This window comes from Scyliorhinus canicula, chromosome 5 (assembly GCF_902713615.1).
Source record: "Scyliorhinus canicula chromosome 5, sScyCan1.1, whole genome shotgun sequence".
In the NCBI taxonomy this organism is placed as follows: Eukaryota; Metazoa; Chordata; class Chondrichthyes; order Carcharhiniformes; family Scyliorhinidae; genus Scyliorhinus; species Scyliorhinus canicula.
In genome coordinates this window covers 223,761,547-223,784,128 of record NC_052150.1, presented here as the reverse complement: position 1 = coordinate 223,784,128, position 22,582 = coordinate 223,761,547, and the positions used below count along the sequence as shown (strand labels likewise).

Here is a 22,582-nt window from a genome sequence, read left to right as displayed (position 1 = left end):
AATGCAGTAACATGTAATCTGGGGTGCATTGCCTGAAGTAAATTCAATGCTAACTTGAAAATGGAATTGGAGAAAAACCTGCAGGGCTATTGGGAAATAGCAACATAGGAATTAGAAGCATAAGTAGGCAATTCAGCCCTTCGAACCTTTTCTACCATTCAATCAGATCATGGCTGATCTCTTCCTAGTCCACCTCCCCGCCTGTTCCCCATATCCTTTTGACCCATTTTTTAAAAATCAGAAATATATCTATCTCCCTCTTTAAATCATTTATTGATTCAGATTCCACCGCTCTATGGGGCAGCGAGTTCCACAAATTCACCCCCCTCTGCGAGTAGTTCCTCCTCATCTCAGTTTTAAGTCGACCGCCTCTCAACCTATATCTGTGACCTCATGTAGATTGCATGGGAGGACTAATCCAATCACACTTTCAAAGAGACTGCACAGATGAGCTGGAATGACCTCCTCTGTTCGGTATCAATCTAGCGTCCTATAAAAAATCCCATCTATCACTCATTGCCGAAATTCACATTCAGGCCCCACATCAAATTGATGGCTTCTTCATCAGGCAGCAGTGATGGCCTTTGGGAATCGAAGCTGTTCGGGATCTCTCACCAGGAGGCCGTGGCCTTTGTATGCCCAATGATTCCCATCTCAGCTGATCCTATCACAGATTGGGATATTGCTTCTACATTTGCAGGTTTTCTTCTATTTTTAAACAACCTTTCTCAATTCTACTTGATCAATATTTATGATCTGCACTTTCCCGAAAACTCCTTATCATTCTTTTTAAAGCACCAGATACGCCACCTTCCACATCAGATCCTCTGCAGCTTCACTCGAGGCTCATCACACTCTCTACGATATATTTAATGGGTCGGTCATGGTGCTGGACTCGTAATCCAGGAAATATGAACTAATGACCAGAGATATGAGTTCACATCCCACACAAAGATTTTAAATTCAGTTCATTAAATAAATCACAAATAAAAGCTAGCCACAGTATTGTCGACCATGAAATTACCACCTTATTACAAACCCATCTGAATCTGCCATGCTTACATAGTCTGGCCCATATTTGCCACCAGACCAACAGAAACGTGTGTTCTGGAAAATACAGAATGTGTCATTTGAAACATAGAAGTTTGCCAATATCTGGTCTGGGAGAGTGCAGGGAAAGATCCCACAAGAGGTTGGTGGCAGCTGAAAAGAGCAGAAACTGTGGCCAGCTCTTCTGTCAGAATTGTTATTACAACCTGCAGCAGGAGAAAGGGAAAAAGAAAAAGAGAGTTTGCATAGATTTCTTTGTGCTGTGTTGAAGCACTGTGATGTACTGAATAGAGGGGAACCCATTGGCCTGGTTGTGTCCCACCATGCCCCTTTAAGCCCCGTAGCCCATCCCCTATCGGAGGTCCCGATCTCTCCCGCCAAAAAGCACTAAGCGCGGGCTCCCCTCGCTCGAGGCAGAAACAGAGAGCAGCAGAACGCAAAGCAGCAACAGCTGGCGGCCGGGGCGCGGCCCGGGGGAGCTCCGCTCCCCTCAAGGAGGTGGAAGGCTCGAAGATCAACGCCAGCAAGAACGGGAGGAGAACGAAAAGAGCGAGAAACAGCAACAGGAGAGAAGGGGAGGAGAACTAAAAGAGAGAGAGAGTCTGAAGGTCCCTACAACAAACCAGCAGCAATGGGGAGGACAGAGGACAGAACACAGAGAACAGAGAAAACAGAGAAACAGCAACAGGAGAGAAGGGGAGGAGAACTACAAGAGAGAGAGAGTCTGAAGGTCCCTACAACAAACCTGCAGCATCCAGAATCACTAATCGTTTTTCCTTTCTGTAAAGAAAGTGTTTGCAACTTAAAGAAAAAAAAGTATAATAATAAAATAACTTAACCTGAAAAAGTGGTTATTAGCTTACTTCACTTCCTTAATAACGCAGGACCCAGGACATCGATGCTATTAAGGGGTAAGTAGGTAAAATTCTTCGGTGAAGGTATGGGTTATACCGGGGAATAACTTGGAAATATAGTTTGACCTGAATAGCACCCACCGAAGCCTGCATCGGAGTCAGGGAGTGAGAATCCCTGTTCACCATTTGGAATATCGGCCCTTTTTGGTATAGGGGGAATTCTAAGACAGAGTGGTGAATTTACAAAAACACGTGGCAGGCTCTAAACTGCACTGTGCAATGGCCCAGCTATGGTTATATTCAAGACGGTGGGCCACCTTCGAAGGCAATTAGGGATGAACAATAAATTCTGATTCAGCCAGTCAATGAATTATAAGACCATAAGACATAGGAGCAGAATTTCACTGTACTTCGGTACATGTGACAATAAGAATCAATCAGTTTCCTGTAACTTTCAATGAGGTCCCCCCTCATCCTTCTAAACTTCAATGAGTACAGCCCCAGAGTCCTCAAACACTCTTCATTCCAGGGATCATTCTTGTGAACTTCCTCTGCACCCTTTCCAAGGCCAGCACATCCTTTCTTAGATACAGGCCCAAAACTGCTCACAATACTCCAAATGGGGTTTGACCAGAGCCTGATACAGCCTCAGAAGTACATCCCTGCTCTTGAATTCTAGCCCTCTCGACATGAATGCTAACATTGCATTTGCCTTCCTAACTGCCGACTGAACCCGCATGTTAACTTTGAGAATCCCTTTGGGCTTGATTTCCTATACATTCTCCTATTTAGACAATAGTCTATGCCTCCATTCTTCCTTCCAAAGTGCATAACCTCATACTTTTCCACATTGTATTCCATCTGACACTTCATTGCCCACTCTCCTAGCCTGTCCAAGTCCTTTTGCAACCTCCCCTGCTTCCTCAACATCACCTGTCCCACTGCTGGAAGCATTGAATTGAAACTCCTAATCTCAACCTTTCAGACTCAATTAGCAAGTGGCTAATAGCTGACCCAACCTATCATCTCTTTACAACCTAAAATTTCATTAAGGGGAATGGCTTTTCCCAATTAAATGAGCCATTTTCAATTGTAATTTTAGAATAGCTGTCACGAGATGACTGATTACAAAACACTCCTTATCCACCAACCAAGAACAGCAATAAATCAGAGGGAAAATCCATCAGTGATATACATTTCCTTTTTGCCTTCTGATGTCTCCATGTGCACCGTACCATTCCATTACTGAGGGTACCGAGTGAAAACCTGCCCCAGGGCAGTCGAAAAGTTCAAGAGTGGCATCTTCCAATTCCCCACCACGGCACCCTTAAGGGTAATCTCCTTTGTAACTAGAATCACAAAGGATCTCCTTCTCCATTGCTCCATCTTAACTGCCTCGGTTGGACAGCCAGAACACTGACTTTTCCTCCAAAATAAAAAATAATCTCCACGCTATTTTACCTACAGGCTTATCTTTAGGTAACTGCACGGCTAAGGATCGACAGGATAGTTTCAATGCAAGATTCTTTCCCATCTATATTTGTACCATTTTGAAAGCACTCCTCTGCACACCCCGGCACCCTAACATGGGGCAGTTTCATCAGCAAGGATCGGGCATTCTGATTTGAAGCATACACCAGCCACCAGCTGATGTGTATAGTTCGATAAACGAGTCATGTTTTCCATTTTTAAGTTCATTTCCCAAGACATTTACAGTTACTGGGTGGCAGTGGGAGAGGAGAATATTTCAGTAAAGTATTAATGCCAACCAGCTTTAAAACAGCCAAATTACTTCCTGCCCAATTTCCCCTCCATCCGCATTATGAAAAAATGAAATTGCTTGTCACAAGTAGGCTTCAAATGAAGTTACTGTGAAAAGCCCCTAGTCGCCACAATCTGGTGCCTGTTCGGGGAGGCTGGTACGGGAATTGAACCGTGCTGCTGGCCTGCCTTGGTCTGCTTTAAAAGCCAGCGATTTAGCCCTGTGCTAAACCAGCCCCTTCCAGGAAAGAGTCCATGGCTCTCCCACTTTAGAGGGCTTTGGGGTGGAGGGCAAGGTCTATGACTTTCTCACGAAGCATACGATAGGCAGATCAAGCAGGTATCTCCAGTTTAAGAGGAGGGGACAAAGTCAAAGACACTCCTGCCGAGCACCACAGGCAGGGAGAGGATTGCATCCCAAATTATTCTGAGCAGGTAGGGGTTTATTTTGAGACTCGCCCTGAGACACACAAAAACTCTACATGATAAAGTACTAACTTTCTGTGCTTTAATAATATTTGCTGTACCTAAACTTGATATTGTCCTGAGATGTTGATGCTTTTGATTTTCTGCAAAATAATAAAAAGAAGTTAACAATTCCAGCTTGGCTCTTTGTCCCCCCGCCCCCTCACCTTCCCTTTCCTTCCAAGTGTAGGAAGTCTCCCAGTCCTCTCCTAAACTCATCAGTAATGCCCAGGTTCTCTCTGCCATGCCTCCTGCTTTAATCCAACCCTGATTCTCCTGAAAGGATCCAATACAACCAAACATGTAATACACCACACTGTCGATAAGTACAGAGATCAGCCAGTCTAATAGACCGAGTGTGTGAGAACAGAAGACTCAGAGACTCAATTGCTGCCCATCCCTAATTGCCCTTGAACTGAGTGGCTTGCTCAGCCATTTCAAAGGGCAGTTAAGAGTGAACCACATTGCTGTGGATCTGGAGTCACGTGTAGGCCAGACCAGGTAAGGAGGCAGATTTCCTTCCCTGGTGGACATCAGTGAACCAGATGGGTTATTGCAGATTTATTAATTGAATTTTAATTCCACCAGTTGACAGTGGGATTTGAACCCAGAATATTAGCCTGGGCCTCTGGATTAGCAGCCCCCACCGACATTACCACAACACCACCATCTTCACTTCACATCAGTCTGATGCTATGACATAGAATTTACAGTGAAGAAGGAGGCCATTAGGCCCATCGAGTCTCCACTGGCCCTTGGAAAGAGCACCCTACCCAAGCCCACACCTCCACCCTATCCCCTGTAACCCCACCTAACCCTCTTGGACACTAAGGGCAATTGAGCATGGCCAATCCACCTAACCTGCACATCTTTGGACTGTGGGAGGAAACTGGAGCACCCGGAGGAAACCCACACAGACAGTGACCCAAGCCGGGAATTGAACCGGGGACCCTGGAGCTGTGAAAGCATCTGTACGAACCACTGTGATACCATACCCTCCAATAATCCAGGTTACAGAACAGAAGTAACACTGTGCTTGGCTACTGCAGCAGGACCAAACATCTCCACTGAAGAATCTTTGAAGAAGCTAACTGTATACCTTGTCCTTCGTGCACCAGATCAGGTGCATACGGTGCAGTTCCCACTCACAAAACTAATTGCAGCCTCACTCAGGTTGGATATTCTTCTGTTCCTACCCCTGCCAGCCCCCTCTACGGAACAGAAGGACTTCCAGGACTGCAGACACTCATGGATTTCTCAGCTAAGACACCATCCTCATGTGGAATAATAATCTTTATAATAATCTTTATTATTGTCACAAGTAGGCTTACATTAACTCTGCAATTAAGTTACTGTGAAAAGCCCCTAGTCGCCACACTACGGCGCCTGGTCAGGTACACAGAGGGAGAATTCAGAATGTCCAAATGACCCAACATCACGTCTTTCGGGACTTGTGGGAGGAAGCCCACGCAGAGACAGGGAGAATGTGCAGACTCCGCAGACAGTGACCCAAGCCGGGAATCGAACCTGGGACCCGTGTGCTGTGAAGCAGCAATACTAACCACTGTGCTGCCCAAGATGTATTGATGAGCATCGGCATGGGGGAGGGAGATACTGGCCAGTTATTTCTTCCTGAGTTTGTCGGGAGTAGGCAAGGTGAGTTAACAGTAATACCCAATGCCGAGGTTAGAAGGTTCAGGAGAGAATGGAGTTGGCATGTTCCTGGTCTGTGTCACTCAGCTGATATCAGTGGAGCAACTAAAATGGTTTTAAATTTACAGTTGTCAAATGATTAACAGGCCCCAATATTAGACAGCAGTAAACTCAAGCTGGAAACTTTCCACTTAGTACCTGTTGGTGGGGGTGCGGTTCTGTCTTAGCTCATTCATTAGGTAGTCCTTCACTCCCATTATTACTGCTTGCAAGCACTGCTTGTTTGGCTTCTCCCGGATCACATCCCGGTCGCAGTGCTTGCACCTCTTCAGGATGGTGGAGAAGTTGAGAATGCTAAAGGGCCATCTCTGTACAACATCGCGAAGCACCAGTGTCCGAATGTCCAGGAAGGCAGCTTTAAACAACACTGGGTAGATCTCACGGGGGATGTAATCAAGGGCTTTGCGGGTCGAGGCGTGGTCTGAGATCACTTTTTGTGCACAGAAGAATACCAGTGAATTCATCCTTCCAAAAAAACAGCCCAGATCACGATGGTGGAATCAGTGGATGGCTGGTGGGTGGGAGAGAGAAAGATAACTGTCAGATCCAAGAAACTCATCTTTATATACCGTTGTCTCTGCTGAACCTCTGGGCCAGCAACCTGTTCAGTCATGTTACTGTGCAGGACTACCTGATCCCAGCTGTACCATGATCAAATGCTCAAAGCCATACAGATTAATGAACTTTGGCAGCTGGTGGAAATACACACCCCTGTCTGCATCAATGGTGCCGCAGTGGAGATTGTTGACAGATTAAACTTCCACGGTGTGCACATCACCAACAATCTGCCCTGGTCCACCCATGTCGCCGCTACCAAGAAAGCACAACTGCACCTCAGGAAACTAAGGAAATTCAGCATGACCACATTGACTCTTACCAATTTTTACAGATTCACCATAGAAAGCATCCTATCTGGCTGCATAACAGCCTGGTATGGCGACTGCTCGGCCCAAGACTGCAAGAAACTTCAGAGTCATGAACACAGCCTAGTCCATCACACAAACTTGCCTCCCATCCATTGACTTGGTGTACACCTCGCGCTGCCTTGCAAAAGCAGACAGCATAATCAAAGACCCCTCCCACCCAGGTTATTCTCTCTTCCAACCTCTTCCCTTGGGCAGGAGATACAAAAGTCTGAGAAGACTTCAAAAACAGCTTCCCTGCTGTTACGACTCCTGAATGACCCTCTTATGGACTGAACTGATCTCCCCACACATCTGAAATACTGCACTCCGTGTGCTTCACCCTATGTCTGTGTCTATGTATTTACATTGTGTATTTATGTATGCCCTATGTTTTTCACGTATGGAATGATCTGTCTGGACTGTAGGCAGAATAATGCTTATTGTACCACAGTACAATAAATCTTAGAACCCATCTGATTCACTAATGTCCTTTAGGGAAGGAAATCTGCCGTCCTTACCCCACTGTAGCCTACATGTGACCCCAGACGCACCTATCTGGCCTACTCCAGTGACATGGACTTATCACTACACCCCAATCCCTTGATAGGGGAACAGGACTTTGCTGGGAATTAAATTCTGCTGTCCCGGTCTGGAGGGCAGGGAGCCGATGCTTGTGCTGCCTTACAGACAGGCCAAGGGGAGATGGGGCTTTGCAATGAGTTCTTTAGTATCAATGTCTTCCCCAAAGAGACAAAGTGAGGCTGCAGTCCAGCCCGGCAGCTGACACAAGCGGACCTTCCACCCCGATGGCTCAGCACAGCAAATCTAATATTAACCAACACACTGGAATGTCTGGCCCAGGAGACCCCCGGCTGGGCCTGCAGTCTGGCCCAGGAGACCCCGGCTGGGCCTGCAGCCGCCCCCGAATCCGGGCCTCAGGCAGGGGCCCTGCCTGAGGCCTTGCCCCTCCCCCGGGCTGCACCTTGCCTGTTCTCGGGCCGCGGTTGAGACTATGGGTGGGGACGGCGGGCGCTGACACGCCATGGAGACGGAACCGTTGCCATGTCCCCGCGGAGGAGCTGCGCCTGCGCAAAGGCTACCCTTCCCGTCCTGCTCTCCGGATTGTGACGTCATCTCCTAGCGCGGACGGCTTGGGTAAGGGGGCGGGGCCTGGGAGAGGGGTGTGGCCTCTGGGGAGGCGGAGGCGGGGACGAGGCCTCCTCTCCAGCAGGAGGCGGGGACCATGAGGGGCGTGGCTCGGTTAGCGGCGAGTCTCGTCTCCCCCCCCCCCCCCCAAATCTCCCGAGGCAGCAGGCGGGGCCCAGAGTTAAGGAGGCGGGGTCAGATTAGCGGCGCTCTCCATTCCCGGCCTGCCCAGGACTGCGGCATCCCCTCACAGCGCCACCTGGAGCCGGGAGGTCAAAGGTTCGAGCTCCTCCGCTGCGCCAGCTCCTGGCCACCTTTGGAACTGTAGTTTGGGGAAAAGGCGAAGCCAAAATAAACTGGCGGGAAATGGAGTCCATTCGGCCCCTCGTGCTCCTTGAAGCAGTTGCCCACTCAGTCCCACACCCGCTGCGTTTTCCCTACAGCCCTGTAAAATCTTTTCTTCAAACGTTTATTCTTCCTTAAAAAATATTTATAATATTCAGAATCAGAGAAGCAACGACAGATATTTAAGGAGATAATTGCAATACTCTGGGCAAAGATATGTTCCATTCAGAGAGAGATTCACTACAAGAAGGATGCACCGTCTGACTAATTGTGCGGCACGGTAGTGGTTAGCAGTGTTGCTTCACAGCGGCAGGGTCCCAGGTTCGATTCCCGGCTTGGGTCACTGTCTGTGTGGAGTCTACACGTTCTCCCCGTGTCTGCGTGGGTTTCCTCCGGGAGCTCCGGTTTCCTCCCAAAAAACAACCAAAAGACAATCCGACTGTGAGAAAGGAGCCGGGATAACAATCTGACAGTGAGGTGGAGTGAGAGGGTGTTCCAGAGTGAGTGAGAGAGAGGGTGTTCCTGAGTGAGTGAGGCGGAGTGGGAGGGTATTCCAGAGTGAGTGAGCAAGGCAGAGAGAGAGGGTGTTCCAGAAGTTAGCGTCCTGGCAGCGAAGTGGTGGGTCGATTCTAACTGGCAATGGCCAGGATGACAGGAGCAGGGACATCTCAGAGGTTGGGGAGGGTGCAGTTTGCAGGAGGTTAGAGAGAGGGACAGGAGCGAGGATACGGAGGGAAGTAAGGATGAGAATTTTGAAATCGACTCATTGCTCGACTGCGCTGCTGAAGGTCAGTGAGCACAGGTGTGAAAGATGAACGGGGCTACGCTGACAGTGAAGGCACACGCAGACGATGAGAGGAAAAGGTGCTGGGACAGGCGTAAAAATCAGGCAGGGCCAGAATTTACTACCCGTTCCCTTGAGAAGCTGGTAGATGAGCCATCTTCTTGACAACTGAGTGGGCGGAACGGTAGCATAGTGGTTAGCACTTCCAGCGACAGGGACCCGGGTTCAATTCCCGCCTCAGGTGACTATGTGGAGTCTGCACGTTCTCCCCGTGTCTGCGTGGGTTTCCTCCGGATGCTCCGGTTTCCACCCACAGCCCAAAGATGTGCAGGTTAGGTGGATTGGCCGTGACAAATTGCCCTTAGTGTTCAGGGGTTATGGGGATAGGGCGGGGCGTGGGCCGAGGCAGGGTGCTCTTTCGGAGAGTCGGTGCAGACTCAATGGGCCGAGGCATAGTGGTATTGTCGTTAGACTAGTAATCCAGAGACCCAGAGTCCTGATCTGGGGACAAGGGTTCGATTCCCACCATGACAGACGGTAAAATTTGAATTCAATAAAAATCTGGAATTAAAAGTCTAATGAGGACCATGAAACCCGTTGTCAATTCTTGTTAAAAACCCATCTGGTTCACTAATGTCCTTTAGGGAAGGAAATCTGCTGTCCTTACCTGGTCTGGCCTACATGTGACTCCAGACCCACAGCAATGTGGTTGACCCTTAACTGCCCCTCAGGGATGGGCAATAAATACTGACCCAGCCAGCGACGCCCACATTCCGTGAATGAATAGAAAAAAAAAGAATGGCTTCCGTCTGCACTGCAGGGATTCTATGAGTTGGTGACTCGATCATTTGAGGGGACAGACCAGAGTTAACTACGTTATTTGTCACCCTGCAGACACAGAGGCCAGATCAGGTGAGGATGGCAGATTTCATTCCCGGGTGACTAGATGCGTTTTTACGAGATAATCCAGTAGCTTCAAAGTCACCATCACGGATGAGGTCTTTTTATTCCACCTTTATTTAATTGAAATTAAGTTCCCACAGCTGCCATGGTGTGATTCAAACTCGTGCCTCTGGGTTACTGATCCAGGAACGTTACTGCTCGAGGCGACCGTACTCTTCAAACTGAGTCAGCTTCAGTCTTCGCTTTCCTAGAAAGAACGAGGCTGAACATGTTCCGCATTTGCTGCGAGCGGAAACATCATCATTGAGCATCATCCTTCTCAATGCTTCTGACATCTCCGTACAGATTCTATACCGTCTTAGAACGCGAAGACCACAGAGGCGCAAACTGCTTCCAGATTTATTTCCTCGCCTCTGGTGGAGTCTGAATTTACCACTCGCGGTAAAAACAGGGTGTAGTCTGCCTGCGCGATGGCCCCAATACAAAGCCACAGGCTCATTATACAGAGATGGGAACAGTCTGAGACACGGCAACATTATCCCCGCAGAGATTTTATTGTTAAAAATAATTCTCAAAACACGGAGGAACCCTGCCTTAAAGTGACAGGAGTTAAACTTGCAGTTTATGCTGACATCAGGCTACTGCAGAAGTCAATAGTCCCTTTTCAGCTTTCTCCTGTTGACAGATCAGCCAACAGGGGAACTACAGGCAAAATCAGACTGTTGCTGCTCAAGGCACACAGGTTCTACCAGGTCAAAGTTCAAAATATTGGGCCATGTTCGTCTTCTGGTGTTCAACAGCAATGCTGGGAAATGACACCAATCCTCTTTCACCCAGTTTCAGTATCAAACACTCCCAGGACAGGTACAGCACGGGAAAAGATACACAGTAAATCTCCCTCATCAATGTCCCCATCAAACACTCCCAGGACAGGTACAGCGCAGGGTTAGATACAGAGTAAAGCTCCGTCTACACTGTCTCCATCAAACACTCCCAGGACAGGTACAGCACAGGGTTAGATACAGAGTAAAGCTCTCTCTACACTATTCCCATCAAACACTCCCAGGACAGATACAGCACACGTTTAGATACGGAGTAAGCACCCTCTACACCATCCCCATCAAACACTCCCAGGACAGGTACAGCACGGGGTTAGATACAGAGTAAAGCTCCCTCTACACTGTCCCCATCAAACACTCCCAGGACAGGGAAAGCACGGGGTTAGATACAGAGTAAATCACCATCTACACGGTCCCCATCAAACACAATCAGGGCAGGTACAGCACGGGGTTAGATACAGAGTAAATCTCCCTCTACACTGTCCCCATCAAACACTCCCAGGACAGGTACAGCACATGTTTAGATACGGAGTAAGCACCCTCTACACCATCCCCATCAAACACTCCCAGGACAGGTACAGCACGGGGTTAGATACAGAGTAAAGCTCCCTCTACACTGTCCCCATCAAACACTCCCAGGACAGGGAAAGCACGGGGTTAGATACAGAGTAAATCACCATCTACACGGTCCCCATCAAACACAATCAGGGCAGGTACAGCACGGGGTTAGATACAGAGTAAATCTCCCTCTACACTGTCCCCATCAAACACTCCCAGGACAGGTACAGCACGGGGTTAGATACAGAGTAAAGCTCCCTCGACACTATCCCCATCAAACACTCCCAGGACAGGTACAGCACGGGGTTAGATACAGAGTAAAGCTCCGTCTACACTGTCCCCATCAAACACTCCCAGGACAGGTACAGCACGGGGTTAGATACAGAGTAAAGCTCCCTCTACACCATCCCCATCAAACACTCCCAGGACAGGTACAGCACGGGGTTAGATACAGAGTAAAGCTCCCTCTACACCATCCCCATCAAACACTCCCAGGACAGGTAGAGCACGGGGTTAGATACAGAGTTAAGCTTCCTCTACACTGTCCCCATCAAACACTCCCAGGACAGGGAAAGCACGGGGTTAGATACAGAGTAAATCACCATCTACACGGTCCCCATCAAACACAATCAGGGCAGGTACAGTGCAGAGTTAGATACAGAGTACACCTCTCTCTGCACTGTCCCCATCAAACACTCCCAGATCAGATACAGCATGGGGTTAGATACAGAGTAATGCTCCCTCTACTCTCCCAACAGGAGGGGTTGGGAAGGTGACACTGAAAAGAGGGTCAGAGGGGCGGTTATCTGTGAGGGTTGAGTGAAGAGTTAAGGGGTTATGAATGGAGAGTTAAGGGGTTATGAGTGGAGAGTTAAGGGGTTATGAGTGGAGAGTTAAGGGGTTACGAGTGGAGAGTTAAGGGGTTACGAGTGGAGAGTTAAGGGGTTATGAGTGGAGAGTTAAGGGGTTATGAGTGGAGAGTTAAGGGGTTATGAATGGAGAGTTATGGGGTTATGAGTGGAGAGTTATGGGGTTATGAGTGGAGAATTAAGGGGTTATGAGTGGAGAGTTAAGGGGTTATGAGTGGAGAGTTCAGGGGTTATGAGTGGAGAGTTCAGGGGTTATGAGTGGAGAGTTAAGGGGTTATGAGTGGAGAGTTAAGGGGTTATGAGTGGAGAGTTAAGGGGTTATGAGTGGAGAGTTAGGGGTAGAAAGGGTTGAGGAGAGGGAAGGGGTAAAAATAGATTCAAATAGAAATAAGGCATGGAAAGTGATATCTGGGAGGGCGGATCAGAGGAGCCAGGTGTCAGAGTGCTGAATGCAGTAACATGCCTGTGCCAGTACCTCTGCCAGGTCCCCATCGGCCTCACGCTGCCAGGATGGTAGCAGCTGGTGGTGGTTGAGTGTCCGCAGGTTGGGCACTCCCTCCTGGAGGAGGGTATAGAGGCAGGGCCAGCGGCTCTGGATGTCCAGCTGGGTCTGAGTGTTCAGGACAATTCCCCTGATGGTCTTCCTGATCTTCAGCTCCTTCAGCTGAGGGAGATTCAGGAGGTTGAAGACCAGGCCCCGGCTCTGGGAGACATCCAGGAACTCCAAGGAGGTGGATTCCAATGTGTACGTGACCTCCAGGTCTCTAACAGGGATGAGAACCTGCAGGATCAGCCTCTTGAGGTTCGGAAGGGCTCGAGTTAGCCGGTGCATGCTGCTGGGACAGACTCCTTTAAAAACCCAAAAGTTCTTCAGCTCCAAACACTTTAACTGCTGGAAGCCAGTCAGTAACTGGACCGAGCGCTCTGACCAATCAAAGGGCAAGCTGGCCTGTCGGAGACCTGGTGAGACAGGGCCCAGTCTCTCTAGAAGGGTCTGGAAGTTGGTGACCTGGCCGGCCTTGGTCATGCCCACCTGGGTCATGCTGGGCTGGCGATTAGTGGGCAACGGCTCCAGGGGATTGAGGGTCCAGTTCAGTTCCAGCTCCTCTAAATCCCGGCAGTTCACCCCCTCCAGGAATCGCAGAAGGAACTGAGTCCAGTTGGTCTGCTCATCTCCCAGGTCGAAGCTGGCGCGTAACACCAGGAGGCTGGCACCACGCGACATCAGGTGGTAGGCATAGTTCTCCACCCGCTCCTTCCAGCGCTCGTGGTCCCTGGCACCGGACAGTAGTGCTCCTTCCCAGCCCCAGAAAGTGCCCAGGCAGGCAAAGTCCGCTTGCTGCCACAGCCTGGAGGTCCTCATCAGCTGGCTCCAGCCTTGGCAGACCAAGGCTACCCGGCACTTCTCCACGTCCGACAGGAACGAGAAACAGTAGACTTGGCACTCGGGTGGCAAAGCGTTAAAGAGGAAAAGCTGGCGTCCCGCCAGCTCTCTGCCCGTCCCTCTCTGCACACCACCAGCTCTGGCTGGGCGAACTCGCTTCCTCTTCCGCGGCATTGCCAGATGATGCGGATAGCCTTGGTCAGAGGCATCGCCGTCTTAGTCTGACAAAGAAATGGATTTGTCACTCAGCATGTGGGCGGTGTGGGGGTCTTACATCAATCTCTGTCACCCGCTCTGGAACACCCAGAAGCTTCAGCACCTCCTGGCCGCTGGAGATTCCTAAAAGAAGTGAGGGGAATAAAAAGAAAGAAGGTGATTTAACTGAGTGTTAGTAAACTGAGTGCACAATTCCCCCTCTTGAAGGAACAAACTCCAATTCCATAATCAACAAGTGTCCTCTAATTGTTAAGTGATCTCTGGATTTCTCTATCGGGGCAGTTGATCTGAGAGAGAAGCTTCACTCTGACAATAAATATACCTTTCATCTTTTATTACCCATCCCTAATTGCCCTTGAACCTAGTGGCTTGCTGGGCCATTGCTGAGAGCAGCTAAGGTGTGGAGTCACATGTAGACCAGACCAGGTCAGGACGACAGATTTCCTCTTCCCCAAAGGACATTAGTGAACCAGACAGGGTTTTAACAACAACCGGTGACCATTACTGAGACTAGTTTCCAATTCAACATTGTACTAATTGAATTTAAATTCCACCAGTTGCTGTGGTGGGATTTGAACCCTTGCCCCCCAGAGCATTGGCATGTTGCCAGTGAGAACTCTGTCTCGTTATTTACTCCATCCAAACCCATTCATCATTTCCAACATCTCTATTACTTAACCTTCCCTGCTCGAAGGAGGACACTCCCTGCTTTCCCAATCTCTCCACATTGACCGAAATACCTGGAGCCGTTCCTTGAGTGCGATGCCCAGAATTGAACACAATGTCCAGGTCATTAATTTGATCGCAAAGATCAGTGATACCAATGCTGAGCCCATGGGGACCACCTTTACTTGCTGTCAGTTTGAGAAACACCCATGAAGTGAAAATTGAAAATGAAAATCCCTTATTGTCAAGAGTAGGCTTCAATGAAGTTACTGTGAAAAGCCCCTAGTCGTCACATTCCGGTGCCTGTTCGGGGAGGCTGCTACGGGAACTAAACCGTGCTGCTGGCCTGCCTTGGTCTGTTTTAAAAGCCAGCGATTTAGCCCTGTGTGCTAAACCAGCCCCAACCTTCACCCCAACCTTCTGATTAGTCACTGTCCATTTTATCCCGCAAGTCTATCATGTGGCACTTTATCAAGCACCTTTTGAAAGTCCATTTACCCAGCATCAGCTGCACTGCCCTCATCCACACTCACCGTTACTTCAAACAGTTCAATCAAGTTGGTTGAGCACAAATTTACCTCTAACAAATCTGCGATTAATTTAATTACTTCAACCTACTCTTTCCCAAATATTAATTCATTTTATCCTGAATTATTGCCTCAAATGTTCTTGGGCTAACTGACTGACCGTGAGTTTAAAAAAACGTAGGGCTCTTAAATTTGCAACGTCCCTCCACCAATCTCATAGATGTGGAGGTTTGGAAAACTCAGGTCAAAGCCTCTGCAATTTTCACCTTTACTTCCCTCCGTGCCTGGGATAGAACCCATCCAGACCAGCTGACCTTGAAGTCTAAGGGGAGGCGATGACCTAGTGGTATTGTCACTGGACTAGAAATGCAGAGACCCAAGGGGCCCCCAGGTCCCAAATTCCACCACAAATTCAATGATCTGGGATTAAAAAACCATAAAACCATTGTCGTTAAAAACATCTGGTTCACAAATGTATTTTAGGGAAGGAAATCTGCCGCCCTTACCTGGTCTGGCCTACATGTGACTCCAGTAATATGGTGGTCTCTTAAATACCCTGTGAAATGGTCGAGCAGGCCGCTCAATTCAAGACACCCGCATCCCACAATGAAACAAAAAGTATATTCTCTATCTATTTTTATTCCATCCCGTTTCTCTATAACCGCTTTTACTGACATCGACTCAATCTTATTTGGTGAAGATAGATGCAGAGTACTCACTGAGTACCCCACCATGTCCTCCACCCTGACAAGAACATCTCTCAATTCCTAATTGTCCCATCTTTGACCACCACTTTTCTATTTGTGTTTATAAAGAAATCTGTTGGTTCCTTGCTGCGTTACTCATTGATCGATTCTCCCTCAAACTGTCCCTTTACAAACATATGAATCAGGACCAGGAGGCCGCCACTCGGCCCCTCAATCCTGCTCTGCCATTCAATAAGATCATGGCTGATTTGATAGCAACCTCAACCCCACATCCCAGGGGAAAGGAGGTGACCGTGGAAATATTGGATGTTGGTTGTCAACTTGCAAAAGTCTGTAGATTCTGGAATAGCTCCAGCAGACTGGAGGCTGGTAGATGTAATCGCACTGTTTATAAAAAGGAGGGGAGAGACAAAACAGGGAATTACAGACCAATTAGCCTAACATCAGCCATAGGGAAAATGCTCAAATCTATTATAATGGACATAATAATAGGACACTTAGAAAATATCAATGGGATTAGACAAGTCAAAATGGATTTATGAAAGGGAAATCATGTTTGAATAATCTACCAGAGTTTTTTGAAGAAGTAACGAGCAGAGTAGATAAGGATGAACGAGTGGATGTGATATATTTGGCTTTTCAGAAAGCTTATGATAAAGTCCCATGTAAGAGGTTAGCGTGCAAAAATTAAAGCGCATGGTATTGGGGAGGTAATATGTTGACATAGATTGAGAATTGGTTAACAGACAAGAAACTGAGAGTCTGAATAAATCAATATTTTTCAGAGTGGCAGGGAGTGACTAGTGGGGTCCTGCAGGAATTAGTGTTTGGGACACCGCTATTCACAATATACATCAATGATTTGGATGAGAGAAACCAAAGTAATAGTTCCGAGTTTTTTTTAAATATGTTGGCAGCACGGTAGCATTGTGGATAGCACAATTGCTTCACAGCTCCAGGGTCCCAGGTTCGATTCTGGCTTGGGTCACTGTCTGTGCGGAGTCTGCACAGAGTCTGCACGTCCTCCCCGTGTGTGCGTGGGTTTCCTCCGGGTGCTCCGGTTTCCTCCCACAGTCCAAAGATGTGCAGGTTAGGTGGATTGGCCATGCTAAATTGCCCTTAGTGTCCAAAATTTCCCTTAGTGTTGGGTGGGGTTACTGGGTTATGGGGATAGGGTGGAGGTGTTGACCTTGGGTAGGATGCTCTTTCCAAGAGCCGGTGCAGACTCGATGGGCCGAATGGCCTCCTTCTGCACTGTAAATTCTATCTATGTTTATTAAGGTTTTACATTTTGACAAATAAACACTGCAAAACCACAGGAATGACACAGCACAGGAAGCAGACATGAATACAGAGGGAGACAGGAGAACAGCATTAGAACCAGCTCGATACAATCATCAGACATAACTTGATGCCTTGAAAAGCCCCACCGGATAAACAAGGAGAAATGGGTCATGCAAACATGGTAAAATTACGCAGGATCATCCCCAAAGCTGTTCACGGCCGTTTGATTTGAAGACGTGTGGGAAATCCGGCCGCAGCCCAATGTGCGCACAGCAAGATCCCATAAACAGCATAGGTGTCATAGAATTTACAGTGCAGAAGGAGGCCATTCGGCCCATCGAGTCTGCACCGGCTCTTGGAAAGAGCCTACCCAAGGTCAACATCTCCACCCTATCCCCATAACCCAGTAACCCCACCCAACACTAAGGGCAATTTTGGACACTAAGGGCAATTTATCATGGCCAATCCACCTAACCTGCACAGGGAGGAAACCGGAGCACCCGGAGGAAACCCACACAGACACGGGGAGGATGTGCAGACTCCGCACAGACAGTGACCCAAGCCAGAATCGAACCTGGGACCCTGGAGCTGTGAAGCGATTGTGCTAGCCACAATGCTACCGTGCTGCCTCGCTGAAAGGAGAGGTACACCTTCCCATTCAGCGATTGGTCGGAATTGCCACGTGAGCTCAGGATAATTTTCCTGGGCCATGTTCTACTGCACACCAATATATACCTCCCTCCCGTCCAGCACTGCCACTCACGCACTGCCACCTCCTCTCCTCCCTCCCGTCCAGCACTGCCACTCACGCACTGCCACCTCCTCTCCTCCCTCCCGTCCAGCACTGCCACTCACGCACTGCCACCTCCTCTCCTCCCTCCCGTCCAGCACTGCCACTCACGCACTGCCACCTCCTCTCCTCCCTCCCGTCCAGCACTGCCACTCACACACTGCCACCTCCTCTCCTCCCTCCCGTCCAGCACTGCCACTCGCGCACTGCCACCTCCTCTCCTCCCTCCCGTCCAGCACTGCCACTCACGCACTGCCACCTCCTCTCCTCCCTCCCGTCCAGCACTGCCACTCACGCACTGCCACCTCCTCTCCTCCCTCCCGTCCAGCACTGCCACTCACGCACTGCCACCTCCTCTCCTCCCTCCCGTCCAGCACTGCCACTCACGCACTGCCACCTCCTCTCCTCAGATACCAGACCCAGCTGTTCCCCTGCAGGAACCAATCATGGATTCTTTTTGCCGACATTTAAAAAAAAGTAAACATGCAAAGAAAATTGGAGAGGACCCCAGTTCTAATGGGATGTTACATAAATACCACACAGCACAACATAACCACAGCCTCAGACCCAGTACAGAACCAACATCATTGGTTCTGGCACATGCCAGGTTGGGGGAATTAGCTCAAATGGTAGAGCGCTCGCTTAGCATGTGAGAGGTAGTGGGATCGATGCCCACATTTTCCACTTCATTAGGGCGGCACGGTAGCACAGTGGTTAGCACTGTTGCTTCACAGCTCCAGGGTCCCAGGTTCGATTCCTGGCTTGGGTCACTGTCAGTGCGGAGTCTGCACGTTCTCCCCGTGTGTGCGTGGGTTTCCTCTAAGTGCTTCGGTTTCCTCCCACAGTCCAAAGATGTGCGGGTTGGGTGGATTGGCCATGCTAAATTTCCCTTGGGGTCCAAAAACGTTGGGTAGGGTTATGGGCATAGGATGGAGGTGTTCTTTCCAAGACCCAGTGCAGACTCGATGGGCTGAATGGCCTTCTTCTGTACTGTAAATGCCATAATTCTATCATTCCGTACAGTTATTCAGGGAGGACCAGCAGCCATACATTCTGATTATGATCAGGGCCGTCAATGCCTCCCAACAAAAGGGACAGAGAACTACCTGGGATGGATCTTAGGATAACAAAGGGTCAGGACCCAACAGAGCCCGTATTCCCCTGGTGAATGCCCATCGCCCAGTATGAAGAAGAGGAAAAGCTGCTCCATGAAAAGGTCCCGCCCATTTGGGAGGGAACAGGATACGAATCAAAGTTCAGGACTGGGCTCAACCCCAGGCCCCGATGTACAGAAGAAGCAAAACCCAGCCCCTGGGGATGTCCTTAATCAGCGTCTTCGAGAAAGGACATCCCAAGCTCCAGGGGGAAACAAGGAGACCAACCACAGCACCAGACCTGGCCTACACCAGCACACTTCCACACACAGGAATCAATACCCGCAGGACCTCCAGTATACCCAAAAACCTACACCCCCAGCTGCTCCTACACCTTACCAACCACACCCAGGGCAGTACACCATCCCCATTTACACTAAACAAATTTACACCAGCCCCAAGCCAGGGAGACCCCCATCACTGAAAAAAAGAGGAACCGTCAAGACTCCTAATAACTGGACAGCCTGAGAAGGATGGGCCGAATTCCTCCCCCCCCCCCCCCCCCCACCGTAATAATAAGGAGAACCTCCCATAGACCATAAGACTGGGAAAAGACAACAACAACATCGAGGGTTATTGAAGAATTGCAGGGTAACAACACCATTTGTGTTGTTCGAAAAGGCCAAAGGCGTGACAGGATCAGCGAACACTCCTCAGGATCTCTCCAGCATACCAACGAACAAAGCACCTTCACTTCCTCCATTCCAACGCCCAAGTTATTCACAGCCGAGGGGGGGGCGATGACACAATCAGCCACCTCCCCCTCATGACAAGTATCGAGGACAGAATAATATTGGATGAGTTGTGGGGTGGCCAGATACACTGTGCCGTGTCGAAGCTGAGATGTCCTGCCTCCAGATCAACATTGATAAATCATGGCCGCCAATTTTCAAACCCAATCGGGAACATTTCTCTCCAGGGACCGGGCTCACAGACCAATCCTTGTCCAACGCCTAGCTCCTGAACCCGTCAGGATAGACGTCACACCATGCAGCAGGATGGCAACGAATCCAAGGGGGGCCCTGACCAGGGAAAGAGCTCTCCACCATTCTCCCAACGAAACCTCGCAATTGTGCTGGTTCGCAAAGTGAGCTCCAAAGCCCTGCACCACGGAGCGGAGATCCTCATCCAGAACAACATTCCCATAATCCCCATACACCCAGCACCGCCAGGGCAAAGTCCCGTTCACAGTAACAACGGCACCTCCAGCCGGGCCTCATTCCGACCACCACGGTCAAACCAGGATCTTCTCTGAGTTAACACAGCTCCTCATCCCAGAACTCTGGTCGGGATTGTCCAGGGACACAGGACAAGACATAAATCCCCCCAAAGAAGACCATTATGAAATGTGTACTCGGATAAAGGATTGAAAGCTGAGCAGAGCTTGTGAAATCGCAGCCGCTCCCACACCAGATTGGGAAATGTTGATGTACAAAGGGTCCTGGGTGTCCTCATACACCAGTCACGGAAAGTAAGCACACAGGTACAGCATTTCGGAAGGTCAATGGTATGTTGGCCTTCATTGCGAAAGGACTTGAGTTCAGGAGCAAGGATGCCTTTGTGCAGTTGTACAGGGCATTGGTGAAATCACACCTTGAGTATTGTGTGTAGTTTTGGATTCCTTAACTAAGGAAGAATTACTTGTCGGAGCGGGAATGCAGCGAAGGTCGCCAGGCTAATTCCTGGGAAGGCAGGATTGCCGTGTGAGGAGAGATTGTGTTGACTGGGCGACTATTGGACCAGGATTAATGAAAGGGGATCACATTGAAACATATAAGATTCTGACAGGGCTGGGCACACGGGGCGTAGAGATGATGTTTCCCCTGGCTGGGGGAGGCAAGGGGTCTAGAATAATGGTGGGCAATCAGCGGGCCGAAGGCCACCTGTGGCCCGGAAGACAGTTAGTTGACCGTTGCTCACACGCAGCGTTCCCACGTTCTGCCGATTTCCATTCCCTATCACTTCTGTTCCTGCCTGTATGACTGAAGTGATGCACACATAGAGCGAGGACGAATGAAGTGAGATGTGTGCTAATTGCTCACAACATGGACTCTGAGAACCCTGCCCATCCCTCTGTGTCCAAACTGTTCACCTTTCCCTTGTTTTTAACCATTTGAAGTTAATGACAGTTCTGTTATTATAGAAATGATCCAGCATTTTCTGTAACTTGTGAAATATTCAGCGTGTGTTAAATGTATTTAATCTTATTTGTGGGGTCATGGTTTGTGAACAAGCCCAATTTCAACCTTGGGGCCCACGGAGACAATAATAATCTTTATTAGTGTCACAAGTAGGCTTACATTAACACTGTAATGAAGTTACTGTGAAAATCCCCTAGTCGCCACATTCCGTCGCCTGTTCGGGTACACTGAAGGAGAATTCCGAATGTCCAATTCACCTAACAAGCACGTTTTTCGGGACTTGTGGGAGGAAACCGGAGCACCCGGAGGAAACCCACGCATACACGGGGAGAACGTGCAGACGCCGCACAGACATTAACCCAAGCCGGAAATCGAACCTGGGACCCTGGCGCTGTGAAGCAAGTGCTGACCAGTGTACTACCGAAACGGGGGCCCACTCGTGCGGCCCACTCTCTGGCCCAGATTGCCTTCACTGGCCGAGAGCAGGGGTCACGGCCTCAGGATACGGGAGGGCCGTTTCAGACTGAGATGGGGAAGAAATGTCTTCACTCCCGAGGGTGGTGAGCCTGTGGAAACGTGTTCTCAGTATCAATCCTGTGAAGCTGCTTCAGTATTTTGTATGTTTGCCTCTCACTGTGTATCTCTCCCCTCCCCAGTTGCCAGGTTGATCCCTGTAAAGTCAGCCTTTGCTCCCCATCTGTACACAAGCCCCATGGGGGGGGGGGGGGAGGGTACCCCTGGGGTATCTCAGGGCAAAGGAGGGATCCAGGAAGTGAAGGGTTAGAGTTCAGAGATCCATTGGAGACACATTAGCCCCAAAAGCAGAATTAGCCCCATAGCCAGGGGTGCAAGCAGCTCAGAGCCAGGACTCAGATACACTGGGCTCTCACCCTGGGGGGGTTCCAGCTCTGGGGGCAGGGGTGGGGGGCGAGGGGGCAGGGGGCTGGGGGGGAGCAGGGGGCAGGGGAGCAGGGGGCTGGGGGCTGGGGGGAGGGGCAGGATGGAGGGGGCAGGGGAGCAGGGGGCTGGGGGGAGGGGCAGCATGGAGGGGGCAAGGGGGCAGGGGCGAGGGGGCAGGCGGGCAGGGAGCAAAGGGGCAAGGGGGCTGGGGGGGGGGGCAGGATGGAGAGGGCAGGGGGCAGGGAGCCAAGGGGGCAGTGGGGCAGGGGCAGGGGGGCGGAGGGCATCTTTGATCAGGAATAAAACACAAGTTAAATGATCTGAGGAATCCGCACATCCACACAAAGAGCCTCTTGTTGCTGTGCAGAGATCCCACTTACCAGCCCCTCCCTGCAACACCCCCTCTCTGCAAACTCCACTCGCTGCATCCAGCTGCCCAGTCAGCCGGGCCCCGGTCGGCTGCGATTGGAGCCGTCAGCCCGGGAACAGCCCCCAGGAGCCGGATCCGGATCCGCCACCGACTCCTTCCGCGATCCGGAGGAGCTGAGCCGGGAGCCGGGGAGGTTCGCCCCAGTGTGGACAGAGCCGGTACTGCAGCCTCTCACCTGTGGGTCACAGTGC

At 49.9% G+C, this 22,582-nt stretch overlaps 2 protein-coding genes across 5 annotated transcripts in view; both read right to left on the bottom strand.

Moving 5' to 3' along the window:
- The window catches only part of si:ch73-174h16.4 (leucine-rich repeat-containing protein 14), a 24,193-nt gene extending 11,363 nt beyond the window's left edge, over positions 1-12,830 (bottom strand). The window contains exons 1-3 of one of the 4 annotated variants that reach the window (XM_038798618.1): positions 12,668-12,830; positions 5,982-6,354; positions 4,193-4,234 (exon numbers count right to left, since the gene is read on the bottom strand). In XM_038798618.1, coding sequence (XP_038654546.1) covers positions 4,193-4,234; positions 5,982-6,307 — 368 coding nt within the window. In that variant the 5' untranslated portion in view covers positions 6,308-6,354; positions 12,668-12,830. Of the gene's footprint in view, positions 1-4,192; positions 4,235-5,981; positions 6,355-7,730; positions 7,880-12,667 lie in introns of those variants that run through there. The other 3 variants (XM_038798616.1, XM_038798617.1, XM_038798619.1) reach the window with 3 other exon arrangements.
- si:dkey-12e7.1 (uncharacterized protein LOC557553 homolog) lies at positions 11,948-22,582 on the bottom strand. Its single transcript, XM_038798620.1, has 2 exons — positions 22,342-22,582; positions 11,948-13,915 (listed from the first exon to the last, which is right to left on the bottom strand). Exon 2 carries the CDS (start codon positions 13,748-13,750, stop codon positions 12,614-12,616), a length of 1,137 nt encoding a protein of 378 aa, XP_038654548.1. The 5' UTR covers positions 13,751-13,915; positions 22,342-22,582; the 3' UTR covers positions 11,948-12,613.

Coding starts and splice junctions, on each gene's coding strand:
- si:dkey-12e7.1 (XM_038798620.1), bottom strand. CDS start 13,750: ATGCCGCGGAAGAGGAAGCGAGTTCGCCCAGCCAGAGCTGGTGGTGTG.